The sequence below is a fragment of the Streptopelia decaocto genome (genome assembly GCF_964273445.1).
Source record: "Streptopelia decaocto genome assembly, chromosome: 10".
Classification (NCBI taxonomy): domain Eukaryota; kingdom Metazoa; phylum Chordata; class Aves; order Columbiformes; family Columbidae; genus Streptopelia; species Streptopelia decaocto.
The window spans coordinates 6,946,167-6,960,456 of NC_138665.1; the positions used below are offsets into that span (position 1 = coordinate 6,946,167).

At 50.5% G+C, this 14,290-nt stretch overlaps 1 protein-coding gene across 1 annotated transcript; it reads right to left on the reverse strand.

The window, feature by feature from the left end:
- Positions 1-1,013: 1,013 nt before the first annotated feature.
- Positions 1,014-10,604, reverse strand: TNMD (tenomodulin). Its single transcript, XM_082061844.1, has 7 exons — positions 10,487-10,604; positions 10,225-10,359; positions 6,330-6,470; positions 5,426-5,527; positions 3,426-3,579; positions 1,774-1,946; positions 1,014-1,477 (listed from the first exon to the last, which is right to left on the reverse strand). The coding sequence occupies exons 1-7, from the start codon at positions 10,532-10,534 to the stop codon at positions 1,268-1,270; spliced, it is 963 nt and encodes a 320-aa protein (XP_081917970.1). The 5' UTR covers positions 10,535-10,604; the 3' UTR covers positions 1,014-1,267.
- Positions 10,605-14,290: the final 3,686 nt, after the last annotated feature.

Here is a 14,290-nt window from a genome sequence, read left to right on the forward strand (position 1 = left end):
TGAGGCAATCTGCTCACCCCAGGCCAGCCAGTAACCTCTGGACCATTACAGCTCGCAGTTCTCCGGTGTTCACTGGTGCACTTGTGCTTACAAATACCTTCTGTAATTGAATTTTCTTCATAACAGCGGTTGTGTAACAGTGCTGAAGCAGAAGGGCAGCAGCCAGGTGGGTTTCTTCAGCCCCATGCAAACGTGTGCATCCTCCGCTGACCACCGCTCGCTCAAAGCAACGAACAGCGCTGCTGGAGCTGCTGGCATCTCCAGCCTCTCCCCGGGGCAAGAAACATGGATTTAAACTTTTGTGTTTGCTGTTTGACTGGCAAGCCTTTGCCTTACCAAATGTAATGCAGCAGCGGCGCAGTGAGGCTCCTCTCTTACCCGGTGTGTCAAAGCTGCTGGGACAGGAGCTGGAACCTGGGTCTGGCCTTAGCACCATGGCCACAAGCAGAGGTAGGCTGTCAGGGGGTGCACAGGGTTTAAGCAGGGGTTAATACGCTCTTAACCCTCAGCACACAGGCAGTGTCCTGCTCAGGGCAGCTGCAGTGTCAAGGATTTTCTTTTTCCCTCCCACAGCTCAGGTTTTGCCCATTTGTTGATCACAGCTGGGGACAGCTGATGGCACTGGGGGTTCTCGGTGCCTCCGCTCCCTCTGGCTTTGGCTGCTGGTTCCCCAGGAGATCTTGTGCCTGTTTCTGCCTCTGCCTTGCCCGCATGATGTCACGCTGCACATTGCTCCTGAGGGGCCTGGTGGCACCCCTGAGCTGTCACCAATAACTACTGAACACATGGGAACGTGCTGGAACGGAGACATGGGACGTGCTGAACAACGACCAGCGCTGTCAGGGAGCAAATTAGGGACCTCTGCACGTTCCCAGAGAGGCGAGCGCCGGCGGTCCCGGTACCTGAGTTATGGATGCTCGTGACGAGGCAGCCAAGCAATTAGATCACTTCTCAAGACCCATTAAGCATCACAGACTGAGACTAAAACAACTTTCCATTTTCTTTGCAATTGCTCATACAAGACATTTATTGTTCGCGTCTTGCTGCTCAGCGTGGCAACGATGCGCTTGAGCACAGCCTCCCCCAGCCCCGCGGGGGATGCGGGGAGTGGGACAGGCAGTGAAGGTGCCGCAGCCAGGGGGCTTGCACGCTCGCCAGCAATCAATCAGGTAACGATCTGCACATCAGCTGTGTCGGGATGCATCTGGACAGGGGGTGGTGTGGCAGGCGGGTGCAGGGCAGCACCCAAGCGCCGGGTGGGTGGGTGCTACACCCTGCCCAGCATCCGCGCAATCCACCAGTTGCAGGGCATGATGATGCGGCAGATGACCCTCCCACCCTGGTAGCAGTAGGGGTAGGGGTAGTAGCCCAGGAGTGGCTCGCAGACCCGCCGGCAGTAGCGGTTGGCGTGGCGGCACTGGGCACAGCAGTAGCCTCGCTCATCCCACAGCGGGTGGAACTCCAGCCCGTTCTCTGACTGTGGGAAAAGCCAGTGTCAGCAAAGCGGGACACGTGGAGAGAGAGGGGGACATGTGGCCAGGGTACCCTGAGAAGACAGCCAAGACACTTCAGAAGCATGGACAAGACATCCTTAAGGACCACAGCTAGGGCGTCTGAGGAACATGACCAGGACACCCCAGGAGCATGGCCAGACCACCCTGGGAACATGACCAGAACACCCCAGAAGCATGAACAAGACATTCCAAGGAGTAAAGCCAGGACACCCCAGGACCATGTCCAGGACACCCCCAGGATGCGATTCCCCACACTCACATAGTCGTTGACGGGCAGGTCCTCCTCGGTAAGCTGCCGTGCCCGACGCTTGGGCCCTGGCTGTGCATCCTTCTCCACCTCGCGTTCACTCTCCCCATCCAGCCAGCTCTGGTTGTTCACAAGCAGCTCAGGGTCCTCCTCTTCTGTCCCTTCAAGGTCAGCCAGCTCAGGAGCTACAGGAAGAGCCCAAACACCAACAGTGAGGGAGCAGAGGGACAAATGTAGCAACAGGCATTGATGTCTCTACCAAAATTTAATTCTGTGGTACAAGAAGAGGAAATCACTGCAACCTCAGTAACTGCACCAGTGAACCAGCTGTGCTCCATTGCCTCCTACTTTTACCAAGCTCAAGTGAAGGTCTGTAGGAGATACTATGCAGGAGGAGAGGGCAGAGAAGACATGGCTTATACCTTCCCTATGCTCATGGGTTTTGGGTACCCATGGGTGGTGTTGGCACCCCCTGCACAGGGCTGCAGGTGCAGAGAAGCATGTCCTCATAGAATCATAGAACAGTTTGGGTTGGAAGGGACCTTCACAGCTCATCCAGTCCACCCCTGCCATGAGCATGCAGATCAGGTTGCTCCGAGACCCGTCCAGCCTGGTCTGGGATGTCTCCAGGGATGGGGCATCTACCACCTGTCTAGGCAACCTGGGCCAGTGTTTTACCACCCTCATTGTAAAACATTTCTTCTTCATGTCTGACCTGAATCTCCCCTCCTTTAGTTTAAAACCATCACCCCTTGTCCTATCATAACAGGCTCTGCTAAAAAGTCTATCCTCATCTTTCCTATAGTCCCCTTTTTTATAGGCCCTTGTGGTGGGTTCTGCTGCTGCAGGGTGGGATTTGTAGACCATCATCAAGTCAATGTGGTTGGGAGCAGATTATACCCAGCTACAGCACCTGTTGGTGGCTCAGGTAAGACCCACAGTGACACTAATTTTCTTTGCGGCAAGGTTGAACAGCAGTGACCATGGAAGCAGAAAGGGGACAGCAGCCTCTCTCCGCATCGGGGATCTCTGATACCCACTTGCTCCCAGGACCATTGATGGCCATGAGCTGCCTGTCACCCTGGGGGGCAGCAGAGCAGAGGAAGTTTTCTCAGTAGGAGTTTTTAAACTACCTCATTCAGAGAGAAGTGGGTTAGAGAGAGCAGGTAATTACACTGGCAGATCTCCGAGGCCACAACCTCTGCGAGGGCTGTGCAGCGAGCAGCTGGAGGTGGCAACCCCGTTGTGTGATTTAGATGCAGATGTCTGCTCAAGCTCTGATGTTCATGCAGTGATGAGAATTTAGGCGTCCCAGTTTCCAGCAGTGCCCGTTTCTTTGCAGGTACAAAGGGTTTGGGTTGGTGGTTCTTTTTTTTTTTGCCTTGTTATGAGGAGGGTGGCTACTCTGCAAAGTGCAGGACAGTGGGAAGCCAGCAGAAATGAGCACTCTGCAGAGAGAAACTTCAGCCCCTGCTATTACATTGGCCAGGTTCTCTTGTGGTCATGGCCAACATTGTGTTTGCGTTTGAGACATACAATGAGGCAGGAACAGGTTTCCACCATGTTGTATTGGGGCAAATGGCAGTGGGGACATGGGCAGGTGGCAGGGCTGGTCCCAGCGAAGGGATTAATGAGCACTTCGGGGAGGAAGTGGCTCCTTGTACCTGCTATTGGCGTTGGATGGATCCAGTAGATGGTCACATTTCTGCAGATGTCAAAAATTTTGGAGCTTTTCAGGAACTCCTTGTTCTGAATGGGCTTTTCCCCAGGCACCCAGACCACGGACTGCTCAAAGTAGGTGCTCGTGATTTCTTCTCCCTGAAAGAAGAGTGAGATTTCACCCCGACGTGGTGAGACACCCTCTCCCCGCTGCTGGCTGCTTCTCCTCTTCTTGGCTAACCCAGAGGCACCTCTCCCCTCCCAGAGAGCAGCTGGACTTCATCTGCCTTCGATGGTGGTGCTTGCTTGGGTGCACATGCAACAACCCACTGGTCCTCATGGAGGGAGACCCATCAGGAGCCTTCTCTGTCCTGTCCACTCTAAGCCAACACCACCCAGCTTTCTCCTCCCTCTGTTCATCATGCTCCAAGAGCCTTCTCCTGTGCAGTCCCCACCATATGGAAGAGCCTTCTGGAGTGCCCCAGCTCATTTAAAAGCCAAAATTAAAACATCTCCCCTCTGCTTTGCTCTTATTACTTAATTTGTCTCTCCTTCTGCTACTGATTTTGTGATCGAACACTTTAATTTATTCCTCACAGAAATTCTTTGCACGGCCGTATTCTGTAATTTATACCACATGTCTCTGCTGTTGCATTAGTCCATGGTGTGTTTTGGCAGGCACTTAGGGAGGGAGATATATAAAGATTATTGGATGTGTCTGTGCTGAGCTATCTTGCCAAGGAGACGTTGTGTACGTTGGTGGTGGTAGCCCATAGAGCAAGCCGGCAAATGGCATTTTTCTCTCCAGAAGGTGTCTAGAGCCGTATTTCTCTTTTATAGAGTTTTTCCGTCTGGCTTTGGGAAGTCTTAGGAAAGCGCCAACACAACCTGACCAGCCTGAGTTGGTTTTGGGGTGTCTGGTGAAAGCTGGGGGGTTGGGCAGGTGCTGCCTGAAGAACCTGGCAGCGCTGGGAAGAGATGAATAGAGCTTAAATCTATGTTTATCTCATTGGGTTTTACATTTCAGCTCTCTACCCGGGGCAATGTTCTGTTAAAGCCTGGGAAGTCATATCCCTTTTATGATGGCAGCCGAAAAGATCTATTAGCTTCTTATGGCATAATCAAAGAATCGGTGTCTGGGAATTTGGGTCATGATTCAGGGAAATGTTTCTGCCCATGCTTCGTTTCAAACATGTGTCCTGCTGGTGTTTTATCTGCAATGGCTTCCTTGAGGGGGGGTTCAGTCTGCTATCACCCTTTGTCTTGCAAACGTGGAGGCAGGAGGGCTGTGCCAAGGGCCTGTGCCACTGGGGAAGGAGACAGGGAAAGAGGACGATTGCTTTCAAGGGACAGAGGCATCACCCCGGGTTACGCAGTCAGAGAGGGTTTAAAATATGGGTTTAAACAATATTTCCATGCATCGTGCAAAGCGTGAGACTCCCAGCAGCAGGATGTGGTGGGCAGAAGTTCAATTGGTGTAAGAAGCCATGGGGCACATCTGTGGGAGAAGGTCAGGACGGGGAGGCGGCCCCAGCCCCGCACTTCCCACCTCCCAGGGCTGTTTGCCAAGTGCTTTTTCAAATCACATTTCTTTAACGCGGCTGCTCTTTTAAATTCATTACTCCTGCCTCATCCAGCTTGAGAACATGAGGTTCAATTCTTGGAGAAAACAATTTGATGGACTTTTTAGTGCCTGCTAATCCTGAGCTGCCTTGTGACCTTTTGACTACAACAGGATTATTGTTCTTGATCTCCGGTATTGTGCAGAGAGGTTTTTGTCTGTTGGCTGTCTAATCCTGTCTCTTTCCACTTGCTGTTTTTACAAGCAGGCCTCTGAAATAAGATCATTTCATGAAGTGATCATAACTCATTATTTCTTTATTGAGGAGTCTCTGGGAAGGCTGGAGTAGATGGGAGGGCAGTGGGGACAGTGATCACACTCCCAACACCAAGGAAAGGGGGTATTTCATGGGGGGAAGAAAGGTGTCCTGTTTTATTCACCTACCTCAAGCTCGGGAATCTTGGCCTCTGTGGTCTCAGGTAGGACTTTAGTCTGAGCTTTGATGAAACATTTTTGAAGTCCGACAAAGAAGATGCCAGTTATTCCCTATAGCACCAAAACGAACACAAAAAACAGCAGTCAGGGCAAAGTAGGAGGATAAATAACCCCATTGCATGGAAGGTACAGCTGGATGAGGGTATAGTTTTATTTTTCCTGTTGATGTTTTTCTGCAAACTCTGTTCAGCAAGAGTGCTAAGATGTACTAACAGATTCTCCTAAGGGATATTGCATTTTATGGTTTGGGAGAATTGGGCTTTTTACAAATATTTTAAGGCAGATAGTGATAAAATTTTTACTTTGCTCCTCTTCTCCATATAACTATCATGAGCTCTGGTTATCATAAATAAAAATATGCAGAATAGCACCTGACCATTATGGTTATATGAACATTCAGCACCCAGTTTCTGCTAGGCTATTAGCTGAAAATTTTGCCATATGTCTCTGCACAAGGTATTTCCCTACAAATTTTAATTAGGTTTCAGAGAGAGCCTACAACCTACAACATTGTCATGAGGTTTTAGTTCTCTCCAGACAGACAAATGTACTTGGCTCGGATAGATTTATGATGATTGCATTCCTTTGCAAGGGTAAATCCAATAACTAGGTCTTGCTTTGAAGATATATTTCACTGGAACTGAACCACACCACTATTAAATACCAGTGGAAGCTTTTGTAGGTACACATCTCCTTTCCTTTGAGAGCATCCCCAGAGAGGCTGCATAAGGACGTGGTTCTCCCTGACCATTCCAGGTCTTGCTCCAGAGACCCCACAGCATCCTAAGGGATCCCATTGGTCCTGCTGCAAGACCAGAGGCAGGGTCCCAGGGACAAATCCTGCTGCACTCACATTTTTGAAGTCATGGATCTCCAGGATTTCCTCGCTGCCATTCCCGCTCCTGAAAGTCTCTGTCCTGGCCAGTGGGTCGATCTCCATCACAATCTTCTTCTTTTCACCATGGCTGAAGAATGTGTGCTCCATGTTGTAAACCTGTGAGGGCCAAAAGAGCACAGGGGTTGCCTCTGCCCCCACCCAATTTAACAGGGTGGCCAGTAGGCAGGTGGGCTGCTGCTGGGTGCCTGACCCTGGTGCTGAGCACCCCGCCATGGGGCTGCTTGGTTCCTTGCATCTCAGCTCTGAGATAGGGCAATCATTTGGGTTGTGCAAGGAGAGGCAGCTCCCAGGCACCGGGGGTGGGAAGTGGGGCAGGATGAGGCCAGGCTGTGTGGAGGCAAGTGTGTCAAGCCTGGAAGAAGATGCTCATCCCACAGTTGCACCAGGAGCTTTGCCATGTCTCAGCCTTTTCCGCTGCTGTTTGCGCCACGAGCCCATTTACGTCCCAGGCTGGACTCAAGTCCTGAGCCCAAGGGACCTTGCTTTGCCTTCTGCCTGGCTTTCTTGCTCTGTCATTCCAACCTTGGATTGCTTGCTCCATCACTGTGTCCTTGTCTTTCTTGCTCCACCACTGCATCCCCAGCTCACTTGCTCCATCACTGTGTCCCCGGCTCACTTGCTCCATAGTATCATCCTCAGCTCGCTTGCTCCATCTCCGCGCCTTCTGTTTTTCCTGGAAAGGCAGAGGTAAAAGCCTCTCTATGCCTGGAGAAGATCAGGGATTGCCTGCGGATCAAAGACCTCCTCGAGGGCTGCTGAAGAGCTTCAGGGCGTAGCAGCCGGCTTCCCGCCGGCACTCATCCCCACGGGGAGCCGGGGGGAGCAGCTCCGGGGGGAGCAGCCTCTCCTCCTCACAGGTGCTCGCTGCACTCAGCCAGCCCGGCAGCCCTCCAGTCCCTGTGGATGTCTGACCTTACAGGATGAGCAGTGGCAGATGCTATTTGAAGCACAAAAATGATCCCGCTGGCGTGGTGAGAGCTGACGAGCCTTGGGGAGTCTCATTTCCCGAATCAAACGGTGTCATGCGGAAGCAAAGGGCTTGTGTAAAACTCCTCAAGCCTGCAAGGCAGGAGGGAGTGATGGAGGCACGGGGATGGAAAACCCCTGTTTGTCCTCTGGTATGGTCTTGGAGCTGGGGAAGAGTGCCCTGGTCCCACAGCAGTGCCTCAGCAAGGGGCAGGGCTCTGCCTGCAACCCAACCCAAACCCCCTTTCACAGGCCCCTGCTTCTTGCATGTCACTCCCTGTCAGGGGGTTCAAAGCCTCTGAACAATATTTTCATAGAATCATAGAATCATTTTGGTTGGAAGAGACCCTTAAGATCACTGAGTCCAACAATAACCTAACTCTGGCACTAAACCATGTCCCTAAGAGCCTCATCTCTACATCTTTTAAATCCTTCAGGGATGGTGACTCCACCACTGCCCTGGGCAGCCTGTTCCAGTGCTTCACAACCCTTTCCAGTAAGAAATGTTTCCTAATATCCAATCTGAACATTCCCTGGTGCAACTCGAGGCCATTTCTTCTCTTCCCATCACTTGTTACTTTGGAGAAGAGACCAACACCCTCCATGCTATAAACTCCTTTCAGGTAGTTGTAGACAGTGATAAGGTCTCCCCTCAGCCTCTTTTTCCTCCTCACCAGTGCCCAGTACAGGGGGACGACCACTTCGCTACTCCTGCTGGCCACACTATTTCTGATACAAGCCAAGATGCTGTTGGCTTTTTTGGCCACCTGGGCACACCGCTGGCTCATGTTGAGCTGACTGTCCATCAACACCCCCAGACACATCAGCATCCCCCATTCTGCAACTGCAGAACCGGCTGTGCAGGCAGTAACCCCAGCTTAAGAGTTCGGAGAGCGATGTGCGCCTTGGCAGCCATGAGCATCTCCTGTTAGTCAGCAGGAGGCTTTTATCAAGATATATAGCTGTCAATGGATTTTATGTTATGGTAAAGACAGTCTGAAGCCTAAAATGGCTGGAAGGCGGCCGGTTTTGACTGACAAAAAGTGCACGGGGCCATAAATCATTTCTAGGAGGGTAGGATCCCAGATGGCACCTTAGCTTCGAGTATCTTGCCATTTAGGAAGAATTACTTTGGCCAACACAGTGGCTAGCAAACCCATTTGGGCTTGGCTGCCTTTGTGCTGCTCATAGAGCTGTGAGATGTTTTATAGGGCTAAAAATGCACTTGCTTGCGAATTGCTGAAATATGTCCCCCTGCGAGGCCGCGACGAGCCCCTTGTTAGCTGACTCATCGCCTTCGCTCACCCGTGGTGCCGGCCGGCGCGGATGCTGCTGTGCAGAGGGCAGCGCCATGTCCAAGGCCATCCCTCAGAGGAACAAGTCTTCTTTAAAGATTTTTTTCCACTCTCCAGTTGCATGAAGGGAACTCAAAGGGTTTTTTTGTTCTTTAAAGAGTTTAATCCCACTTGGTTTATATTTTCAAGCATTAGGAGCTCCCAGCCTCCCCCATCATCCTGTTCCCAGAGGACTCCTGGACCAGCTGGAGAAGTGATGCCAGACACGGCGATGTTGGACACCAGGAGCGTCATGACACCTGTGGCTCCACCACAGGAACATCTTTGCTCTCCCGTGACCTTGTGCTTCGCTCACCCATCCATCAGGTGTTGTGAAGGGCTTTCAGAAATACCAGACTCCATCCTCCATCAGGCCATGGGAGCCGAGGACCAGCGCCATGGATAACCCTTCCAAGGCTGTGGCGATGGCTCTGTGCCTCTGGCTCAGAGGAAACCTCCCCTCCGGGGGTTAACAGCCTCTTCCTCCCATGGCTGGCACACACCCTGTTTTTCGAGGAACAGTAGAAACTTTATAACCATCTTGGCAGGAGCCTGGAAGCACATATGGCTTTTATTGCTTTTTCTTTTATTTTTTGGGGGGGATGTATTTCTACTTGATGATAAGAAGACAAAGTTTCCTGCGAGCGGGCGCTTCCTCTGCCCCGTGGGAGGGCAGCCCTGGCGCGGCTCCAGTGTGGGACAGGGAGGACAGAGGATGTGCCACCATGGGAAAAAGGACACTTTGGCTGTACTTGGGTGTTTTAGGGATGCTCTTAAGAGCTGGCAAAACCCACCAGCACCAGGCTGCAGAACGGAGCCTCCTGAAAGACCGTGGAAAGTCAAAGAGGAGCAATGGGGAGCATTGGGCAGGCTGTTGGCTTCAAGGTTAAGCTATTTTCTTTGGGTATGGGACAAAAAAAAAGAGGAGGTTGGCAGAATTGCCAAGTTCTTGGCCAGAATGGGCAGAGATGCCACCCCCGGCATGCTCGGCACTTACAGCAGCATCTGTCTGGGGACCTGGGAATAAACGAGCACAATCCAGTTAGCAGGAGCTCCTCCAAAAGCTAATCCGTCTCACCGTCCCCTCACATTGCAGACACATTAAAGTAAGAAATATAATCCATGACAATCAATCACCACTGCGTCCTGGCTTTCTCTCCTCTTTATGCGGTGGCATAATGACTTTTCCACCAGTTTCTGGCAAGATAATTGAAATGAAATGGAAAATATTTTCTTACTTGTCATAAAATTTGCTGCCGGTGAAATAAGACTAACTTTAACTCTTCGTGGTGTAGCTCCCATCCCCTATAATTGTCAGTTAGGGAAAGAATGCAGCAACAGAGGAAAAAAAACAGTGCGTATAAAGTCAAAGCTAGTTATGAATAATATGAAGATTTTTAAGTCCCATGAATACTTGTGGTCTGAGAAAATGCATTTTGTAAAGTTGCCTGGGTGTCGGGGTGTAGTTAAAAGTTTCAGTGAGCCGGGGGGAACAGCTCTGTCTGGGGAAGCGGCACTCAGAAACGCCAGATCAAAGAGTTTTTACTTACTTTTCTGGGTATTGGGTTCCAGAGATATTTGACACCAAAAAATATCAGAATAAGAGAAATGAGCAGCACACTGAGGAGCAGTCCGCAGACCTGGTATCTGGTGCAGGTCTTCTTTTGCCTCTTGGATGCTTCTGCCTAATTAATGATAAAACAGCCATAGCCAGAGGTTGGATGATGATTCAAGGAGAGACGAGCACACAGGCATATCAGAGATTTATCATGCTGACAAGCTGCATGGTAGCAAAGCAAGCCACGAACTTACGTCCAGAAAGCGACAATCCTCCAGGCTCTCCCGAGCCGTCCCTCCCATGGTCTCCTCCGTGTGCAAGGATGCAGTCCCGCTCTGAGGTGGAGTTACAGAGGAGTTACAGAGGCTCTGGGCTGCACGTTCGGCGGGGAAGGCTGGGTCACGGCCGCCCCGATGACGGCAGCCGCCAGCTTTCCCCACAGCTGCCAGGCCCCGGGTGCTCCCGCAGCCATTCCCACGCTTTTGGAGATGAGCCTGCACGAAGCTCTGCTGTGCGCTGTCCATCGGCCACATCTGGCATCCCAAATTTTCATTTAACTCCGCTCCTGTCACCCCCGGAGCTCTGGGGACAAGGGCACTGCTGCTTTTGGGGGGTAGTGCCTGTGTGTGGGGGGACATGGCGTGGTGGGAGGTACAGGGATGTGCATGGACATGGGTGTGCACATGTGGGTGTGCACACACATGTGCGTGGGTGCAAATGCATGGGTGTGCACGTGTGTGTATGTGCATGTGCATAGGTGTGCATGCACACGTGCACATGTGTATGCATGCATGAACATGCACATTTACATAGGTGTGCATGCATATATGCGTGTGTGTGCGCATACACATACTCACTGTCAGCCCTCAGCAGCACGGTGTGAAGCACCAGCTCTCCCCACGGGGTCTCTGGCATCCCACACCCGCTTTGTACAGAGCCTTGCCCCAAAGTCAGCCTAACTAGGAATTTCCTGATTTTTTTTTTTACATTAAAAATTTTCCATGTGTTGAAATTGTACCATTTCTTTGTGGAAGTGAACCCATCTTAAGAAAGGCTTTCAGAAATCCAGCATGAGGTTTCTAGTCTGAACAGGATGAGGCTCCCTGGTGTAGAGGAGCTGGCATAAACTGTTTTTCCAAGCTGTTTACTCTCATAAAAACCCAGAGTGCATCATGTACTAATTAAAATTGCACTGAAAAAAAAAGAAGAAAATCCATGTCGAGTTTGCTCAGTGTGAGAAATGGGGGAAGAAATTGCTTTTAGTGAGCCCAGTGCTGGCTTCGCAAGTGTGTCGAGGCATCGCTGCCTGCAACCTGGGGGCAAATCCAAGCGGGACAGAAGTAGAAGCGGAGCTGCAGAATAGCTTGAGAAAGGTGTTGTGCATGTGTGTGTGCAAGGGGCGTGTGTGCACGGATGTGTATCGGATCCCTGCAAAGGGCTTTGGGCTCCTTACGTCACAGCCCCGCAGCAGCTCCCCCCCGCTTAACTCGGTAGCGATCGCTCAGTGATGTAAAACACAGTGAGGGTTTTTAATATCGGAGAGGCCAATAACAGAAGGGAATTATATTGACGAGTGAAAGACAGCAGGTTATTTGGAGGAGAAAAATCACTTTTTTAATGGAAAGCAATCACAGGCAGCCTTTGAAAACATCTGAAAGATTTGGGGAATCTAAATGCAGCAAATCCATGCAGACACCAGGTTTGTCTTTCTTCACTTTTCACCAGAAAGTTTCGCCTCTGAAGCTTTTGTTATTCACTGGAAACTGAAGTATCTGAAATCATTTTCTTTTCCTGTCAAAATTACAGTTTCAAAGGAAAAGTTTGGAGCAGCTCTACTGAAAGATGGTGATGATTACAGGAAAGAATTACAACAGTGCCGTTAAGCAGACATAATTGATCAGCATAGCAACAATCTTCACAATATCCCCCACTCCAGGCACAGGAAACACTGCAAATACCACTCGTAAACCAAATTAGGCATTATTATTTTATTGCTGTTGTAAGGTAAATGTCAAGCTTTTTAATGGCAATCACTGTAACTCCTGCAGGAGTCGGGCATCTGAATTAGCTGCAAGAGGTGAGAACGTCCCAGGGCTGGGAGTTAATAAAACTCAATAAATATCATCATCCCATCCAGCGCTTGGCAAGCGTGCGCCCCAGTCCGTCTGCAGGGCAGGGAGCAGGATGAGACCCCTGATCACCACTGCTCTCCATAGAGCGTTATAAATATACAGCCTAGAACTGGGGGGAATTTGATGGCAGCAACCCCCTGCTGGCCAGGAATGTTTGGTTTTTTCCCCATTCCCCAGTGCTTGGGCTCCGTTTCAGAGGAAGAAAAAAAAAAAGAATTTTCCATGAAAAGACAAAAATGTTTTGGGGGAAAAAACCTCTCATACTCTTTAAGATGACGATCAGGTTTTCTGTATAAAAAGCAGTTCCAATGGAAATCTCCCATCAGTGCCAATGAAGAGGGAACAATCACTAATTTTACTTGAAGCTAATGAGCGCAAGTCTATATGACAGGGGAGAACTTAATCTGATGTGAACTGAGGATGAGAAGCAATACTGATATTAATGTGTGACTAATTGATACCCAGAAGAACATTTGAAATGATTAAAAGGCATTTGATTTTTATACAGGACAATAAGAAGCTCGTTGGCTACAACTGGTGCATCCTTTCAGTTTTCTACTTCTTGCTCCAATTTGCCCAGAAAAATCTATCACATCCACAGCGTGGCTTGAGTGCCGCATAAAGTCTGTGTGTCTGGAAATGTTATACCAAAAAATTCCTCCCAGACAGCATGAAGGTTCACACATGGCGTGAGGTGGGGCAAGGAACCTGCCAAAAATAAAATAGGTCCCCAAAGCACTAAAAGGCAGCTCCCCAAAGCAGTGGGGTTTGGGCAGCAACCTCCAGCTGAAACCTCGTTGTGATTAATACGGTGTTCTTCGTTATAATGAAAAACCCGTTAAGATCAGTGGCAGCATCTCTGAGCAGCACTAAATTGGAACGATGGAGACAGTAAAGTTAAAAATGAGCCATAATATTAATGTGGATAGTGAATTAATTGGGCAATTCCATAGGTAGTAAGTAAATCATACCGTTTACCATGGGACGTGGCACCTCGCAGCTCTCGCTGCAGGGTGGCAGTGGTGGCAGTGGTGACAGTGGTGGCACCGACTCTCAGACAGAGTCGGCGTAGCAACAAGGAGCTGCAGCACCTGAGGGGACCCCAGTGTGTGTCCCTCTACAAGCCTTTGCCCATTCTCCTTGGGTGCTGCTAGGGGGTCCCTTAGTAGGGGAAATGCCCCTCCCTTTGCTCTTTTAGGCCATCCAGCCCCAAAATATGCACAGAGCCCTGGAGCTTACAGCTTGTCGAGGGTGCTGCATCCACAGTTTGAAGTGTCTGTCCCCTGGTCCTGCAGCCACGGTCCAAGGTGTCTGTCCCCTGGTCCTGCAGCCATGGTCCAGGGTGTCTGTTCCTTTTGCTGTGGCACACACGAAGCTTTGAGCAGGCTGCTGGTAAGTTTACAGATGGTCTCTTCTTCTAGTTTGTGTGGGTCTCTTGGGAAAGGCTTCCTCACCCCTGGGAGACACGTGCGGTGCCTTCACTCAGGCCTCAGCCATCTCGTGATGCTTTTGTGTCTCTGATTGGGACCTGCTGTGGGGCAGAGAGTGGTGCTGGCTCTGCAGGGGCATTTTCAGGTATCATTGCCCCGGGGGGGCTTCAGGAGGAGGGGGAAGCCCGAGTGAGGGGTGTAGGATGCAGCTCTCACCCTGGATCCACATGCCACCTGTAGAAACACCACCGTCCTTCAGACCCAGCGCCATCTGGGTGATTTATCCCAGAGCAAAGCACTTGCGTGTGTGTTGGTCACGTTGCCGGCTCTCTCCCCACTTCCAACATCCTGAACAGCAAACTGAGAAAAGGAAAAATCACATATGAAAGGAAATTGCTCATTACCCAAGTGGCTGATTACACAGAACCATCTCTGCTTCAAACTGTCCCATTTTCTGTCAGACTTGCCAGATGAGAGGACACGTACCTCCTCTTAT